This window comes from Drosophila novamexicana, unplaced genomic scaffold, assembly GCF_003285875.2.
Source record: "Drosophila novamexicana strain 15010-1031.04,08,12 unplaced genomic scaffold, DnovRS2.1 tig00000462-arrow-pilon, whole genome shotgun sequence".
In the NCBI taxonomy this organism is placed as follows: Eukaryota; Metazoa; Arthropoda; class Insecta; order Diptera; family Drosophilidae; genus Drosophila; species Drosophila novamexicana.
This window is the reverse complement of record NW_020824806.1, coordinates 4,334,902-4,341,555: the sequence shown is the minus strand read 5'-3', so window position 1 is coordinate 4,341,555 and position 6,654 is coordinate 4,334,902. Positions and strand designations below refer to the sequence as shown.

The following is a 6,654-nucleotide window of genomic DNA, read 5'->3' as shown; positions in this document are numbered from 1 at the left end:
AAATTATGTGCCAAGCTTACAATGCGCACTTACGGCTGAATATCTAAATAAGCTAAAGCTTCTCTCTCTCTCCCACGTTCTCTGTTGTGTTCGCGATCTGCCTGCAATATACATACATACGTATGTAACGGGATCAAAAGCATTAACTCCAATGAGTTGTCAACAGTGGGCGAATAAATTATGTTCCATGCTCACTCTCTGTTGTGTTCGCATCCCGCCTGCAATATATGCACGTATATAACGGAATCAAAAGCATTTACTCCAATGAGCTGACAACAGTGCAGGAATAAATAATGTTCCACGCTTACAACATTCGCAATTCAATATTTAATACTCTATAACAAATCGTAAAGGTTTTAATAATGTTATTAATTTGTCATCTCAACAATAGCAAAAAAAAAAACGATTAACATTAAAAACGATTAAATTGGTAATGAAATACAACTTTTTTTTATATTTTAATTAAATATTATAATCTTTATTAACACATTATTTGAATACAAAAGCAGACACAATGTTGCAAGCTGATTAAAACAGTTGCCGTGCAGGGGGGGGGGGGGGGGGGGGGGGGGGGAAGATGTGTTTTATTCACGTGTTGTTTACTGATAAGGCAGCTGAGTAGGCAGAGCTACTTGTTATGCCCGAGCGCATTCCGGAGGACACGCCAGCGGGAATAGGCAATGTCCCAGTCGAGGAAGGCGCCAACAATGTGCCGCACATTGTGATCCGTATCATCGTAGCCGGTGCGGCCATGCACCATGCGCACATTATCGAAGGTAAGAATATCGCCAGGTGTTGTCTTAAAGGTGCATGCCTCCTCGTTGGCCAGGCGTATAAACATGGCCATGGCCTCATACCAGGGACGCACCTGCTCCGGGGGCACGCTGAAGTGGCTGTCGCGCTGCGGAATGCTGTGGTTGATGCGCACGTAACGACCCTTGGCATCCAGGCTGTGTGTGGCAGCACAGATAACAGAGATAAGAGTAGGCCAGAGCGAAAGAGAGGGGGGTGGGGGGTGGACTTACTTGATGACCGGCGCACGCCATATATTGTGAAAGTAGAGCTCCTTGTCGCTGCCAATGTCCGCCCAATCGACGGGCGTGCCACTGAGCACCTGAAAGGCGCTCGGCTCCCGCTGCCGCAACAGATCGGCCACATGGAACGCATCGCTGAGCAGATTCCAGCCGCCAGGTGATTCGGATTGCTGCAACGTGTGCAACAGCGTAATGCTCGGCTTGTACTCAAAGTAGGGCATGTCCGTGTGCAGCGGTAGCGGCGCCGCCATATACGCATAATTGCTGGCGCCGGGCTGCGCCCGAACGCTCCACTCAACGCCGTACGTGGTGCGCCGCATGAAGCCCACCCGGTGGCACAGCTGCCGCAGCACGTGCGCCTCCAGCGGCGCCTGCCGAATCAGCGCCAGGCCATGGACGGCCAGCTGGTGCAGCCACTGCAGCAGCGTCTCATCGTTGCGCAGCAGCTCCTCGTACTGGAATTCGCGCTGTATCTGGGCGAACTCCAGGCCGGACCAGTGCCGGCGCTCGGGGCGGTAAATGTCGCGCAAATAACGCGCGCGATTCGCGGGCGAGAAATCACGCGCCTTGAGCCAGCCCAGCGCATAGCTGGACTGATGCCCATCGCTCCAGTCTATCAGCAGCGCCTGCTGCTCCGCACACCAGCTGAGCTGCTGCAGTCGCACCCCGGTGTCCAGACAGTTCCAGCCGTGCGGCAGGCGACTGCGCGTCTGTTGCATATAGCATTTGGGGCACTGGCAATTGTCGCGCAGCCAAATCTCTGGAAATTGCATGGCCGGCTGCTCCAGATGCAGGCGCAACAGCACCAGCTGCTGCTGCAGATCCCGACTGACCTGAACGAACGTCATGGCTGCTTCTCGAACGGGCACAACCGCCGGCAAGACGCAACGCGCAGCGAATGAGCTGAGTTTCGGCTGCGGCTGAGAGATCAGCCCATGGTGGGCCACAATAGACACGTGGCCTTTAGATTATGGAGCTGGGCTCGCCTGATGCCAGCTCGAAGTCGAGCACTTATCAATCCTTTGTGATAGCTCGGCTTGAATTGGCTCGGTTTGTTGCTGCCTCAGCATAATCTGTGCGCTTTGTGGGCTGGGTTTTATATTTTTTTATACTTTTATTTAAAGATTTTTACTTAAAGCTGCCACACACACACACACACACACACACACACAGAGAGACAAGCGGCCCCAAGCAAAATTAAAAATGCAAAATTAATTTTGCACAAAACTGCAAACGCTTGCAATTTTTGCATAATTGTTTGTCATCAGCATGAGACCCTCCAACAGCGCCCCAATGGCGCCCCAGCCTGCTGCAACCCCGCCCCTAAACGCCCAACAACCAAGCAGCCCAGCAGCCCTTTCACTTCATTGAAATGCCGTCAATCATTGTTAGGCACATTGATCACTTCATTCGCAATGTTGCACATTTACACACACACACACACTCGCACACACACACACATTGCCGCCATGTTGCCTGATTGCAATATCCCACTTCTGACAACACAATAACCATGCAGCATATATAGAGAAAAAACAACAGCAACAACAACAACAATAACTGCGCGATTTTTAATTATCACTTTCGCATTTGTTGTTGTTGCTTTCACACACACCTACACACACACACACACACACACACACACACACATTTATAAAGACATATCTGCATCTGCATTTGTATCTGTATCTATCTATCGCCTGGGTATCACTGGCTTTTCCATTTCCATTTATATTCAGCTCGCTTTCACGCCTGAAACAAAGAAACACAATCAGTGAATGCTCAGCTTTTAGCTTTGCCAAGAGTATTTACACTCACCAACAAATTAAAATCGGGCATTTCACAAATGTCTTTCGTTTGGGCACCGTTTAAAGTTCATATGTATATATATAAATATATTTTTATATATATTTTCGAAATGAGCATAAAGAATGGGATTGAGCTACAATAAATTGTGTCCTTTTTTTTCAACATTTACTTTACATTTATTTCCAGTTTAATTGTTATGGAGAACTTGGGAAACTCGAATGGCTTCTATAATTTATACTATCTTCGAACATTTGAATTCCGTAAAGCTTCGGTCGTACTTCTATCATGAGATATTTTCTGAATTTTCTTATACACTCACACAATGTCTCTCTCTGTTTTTCTCTCTCTCTCTTTTTCTCTTGCCGTCTTTCTCGTTCTCTCTCTCTCTCTCTCTATTTCTCTCTCTCTGTCTGTCTCTTTCTCTCGCTGCACATGTACTATGTGATCTTAGCATATAAACAATGTTAGTCTTATTTATTCCTCTCCCTCTCTCTCTGTCTCTCTTTCTCTCTCGCTCTAACTATACATGTTCTATCTATATACAACTAATACTAAACATACTTTTAATTTATAATTGTTTATATACCAAAATCTAATTACATTTAAAATCCATAGCATACTTTTTGGAGCCAACCAAATGTATTTGCGTATTTTGTATTTTGCGAATTCATCTTCAACAACTTTGTAAGAAAAAATCACGTAGAACCAAAATTGTATAAAATATGCCTTACAAAATCCTTGAGCCAAAAGAATAAACTAAAAACTTTATGATTCGCAACAAGTTTTACCCAGGAAAATAAATCGAATTTTCTTGACATTTGCAAAAAGTGTATTCACATGTCGTTAACATATCAATCTGCAGCATCACAAGCTGCTCATTTGGCTGAAGCATTTCATATTTCTATGGAATATTTTATGCATTGTATCTGGAGAGATGAGAGCGAAAAGAGCTGCAGGGATAGGGGAAGGGGAGGAGGCTGCCGCTGGCGACGCGCAACACCCAAAGCCAGAAACTTTATTGTTTTCAATTAAAAACATTTTACATGCAAAAACATTCTCGCATCTATGTAAACGAGTGCCTCGATCCATTCGTGTATTCATGGAATTCGTGAAACGAGCAGCAACAACAACAACAACAACAACAACAAAAACAACGCACAATTGTTGCAATGAAGTGAAATGTAATGAGGTGTAATGAAAATGCATTCAAGTGTTGCGCCTGACAGTTTTCCACCTGCACTTAACAATAAACATAATCAACAGCAGCAATTACAACAACAACAACAACAACAACAACAAGAGAAACATGTCATATAACAATCTGAGTGGTATCCATGGAGCTATAAATTTCGGTTAAGCCCTTCGGTCATTCGAGTTCCTTTCAATTTCATTGCAATCTTTGCCACCTGAGCTGGCAACTTGTTTACCTAATCACAATATCTCAATATATAAGCTGCTCAATTAAATGACATCGATAATTGGGCTCACTAAGCTTCTCCTGTTCGCATTAGGTTCATTAAATTCAGCTAAGCCCAACGCAGATGCAACAATTTTCAAATGCTTGTGAAAGTGAAACACTTACTCAAATTAAACTACGCCCAGGTGGGCGTAAAAGGCACAAGAAGGGCATTAACTTGAATTAAGTGCAGCAAATTGTTGCTCGTCTGTCAATATACCCTGTATAAAATAGAGAAATAAAGAAGAAAGTAAAAGAAAATGTATAGCAGAAAAGTTTACCCTCCTTGGAGTCGATTTTGTATCTGGCAAATTCTTTCCCATCCAACTTGTACTAAATGTTGCGAACTTGTGACCCCTTCCTGTGTCCAAGTTTACCTTGTCCATGACTCTTCATGGAATTGCCTGCTAGCAGCAGGGTTCGAACTTTCGTTCCCTCAGAGCTAACCCTGAACAAGGTGCTCTACCAGCTAACTGCTGCCTAGGGGGCTAACTGATTCGATCCTGTCTCGAAGCTAGCTACGACTATGTTTTTCTTTTATCATGGGGCTCGAACTTGTGACTTCGAAATATCTCTAAGCTAAGTCGTGGTCCTTTACCAGCTAGCTGCTAAGTAAAGGGTTCAAACTTATAAGCCTTTCACATGACGGAGCTAATCCTGATTGTGTTATGGTTCATCCTCAAATGCCTGTTGGCTTAAAGGTTCCTTTTGGTTTGATTGATTGATTTGATTGATTGGTATATACGGCTCATAGTCTTCAATTCCACATTTCTGTGTGGCTTAGGGTTTGAACTTGTGATCCTATCATATATTAAAGCTGGGCCTGACAATGTTCTTCCATCAGGCAATAGTTTTTGGAGCTCGAACTCGTCATTTCCAACTGATTTTGCGCTAAGCTTGACTAGCTAGCATCCTATCTTGTCTCTGTTCTTTTATAAGCCTATTATCCCCGGGATTCCTGACGCCTGACTGCAACCCGTCTCTGAGCTAACCTTGGCTTAGTCCTTAACCAGCTAACTGCTAAGTAGAGTGTACCCAGACCTGGCACCTAGCTAGTCCCTCATCAGCAAACCAAAAAAATTGTTACTAGAGATCAATCAACCCATTGATGACAGCTGCTCACAACAGGGTATAAATGTGGCCATAACAGTGCTGAATGCTAAATTGTTTGATATTTATGATTATCAAATCGAATTCGAGTGGTAAATAAATTGAAACGAATCAAATGAATGCAAATCGAATCAAACCAAATCGTTTTGCCCAGCTGTAAAGCCACTCAACTGTTGACACTTTATGAACGCGCGCTTTTCTGTGTGGACCTTTTATTGAATGCTTAAATTATTAATGAACTCGCAAAGCGCAGCTGAGCGGAAATGTGGTCTATCAGCCTGTTTGGGTCTTTGTGTGTGTGTGTGTGTGTTGGCCGTAACAATGTTGGCTAACAGGCGCGACATTGCAACGGTGCGCACAATGGGCGCGCTTTAGGCCTAATTAGCCTCGTGGGCAGCATCAAAAGGGCCCAGAACAGGCAAACAGGCAACGAGCCGCAGTGAAAAGGCGACCGAATCGGCCTCTATAAATAACAAAGGCAGAACGCATAATTAGGCAACGATGTTGACGTTGTTGCCTCCTCGGTATACCCTGTAGCCAATGCCAAGGTGTTAAAAAGGGTGCATTGGTTTTGTGCTTATGTGTGTTACAGGCAGCAGAAAACACACCGACTATATATATTCTATATCTTATATATCTTATCGTATTTCTCATTTCATTTTCTTACGATATTTCCTTCTATATTTATATATTCTACCCATATTTACTTCTATTTAAAAAATATCGATAAATATCGATATATAGACTTGGTTTTTAGGCATAACTCGAGAATCAGAGAAGTTAGAAGCATCCCCGGGAGTCCAGTAACTCCCGCAGAGCTTATCAAGGTTACAAATACTTCACACTTCGAATGCCTTTCGCAGTTTCTCCCTAAATTAGGAACTATATTAAAGAACACTTATTATAAAACCTAGAGCCTTGAGCTGAGGTATATGAACACATTTGTGTGCCATAACCTTGAAATTTTCGTAAAGATCGGACGACAAATGCCGAAGTTAATCTAGGACAGTTTGTGCGTTTATGCATGTATACGCACAGAAGGACGTTCGAATTTGTCAGGGTATCTCCCAGTTGTGCACTCCCAACTACAGCACACTTCTTTGCTGTTCCTGTTGTTGTTGTTGTTGTTGTTGTTGTTGGCACACTTGAAATAGCGCAAATTGGCGCGTTTTGTGGCTTGTGGCTGCCACGCCCACCACACTTGAGCCCAGTGCCCGTTCGCGTCGCAGTCGCTGCGACTGCACT

General features: G+C 44.0%; 1 protein-coding gene across 1 annotated transcript; it reads right to left on the bottom strand.

Moving 5' to 3' along the window:
* Positions 1–628: 628 nt before the first annotated feature.
* Positions 629–1,882, bottom strand: LOC115760727 (gamma-butyrobetaine dioxygenase). The gene is made up of 2 exons (XM_030702201.1): positions 1,026–1,882; positions 629–950 (listed from the first exon to the last, which is right to left on the bottom strand). Exons 1-2 carry the CDS (start codon positions 1,880–1,882, stop codon positions 629–631), a joined length of 1,179 nt encoding a protein of 392 aa, XP_030558061.1.
* Positions 1,883–6,654: the final 4,772 nt, after the last annotated feature.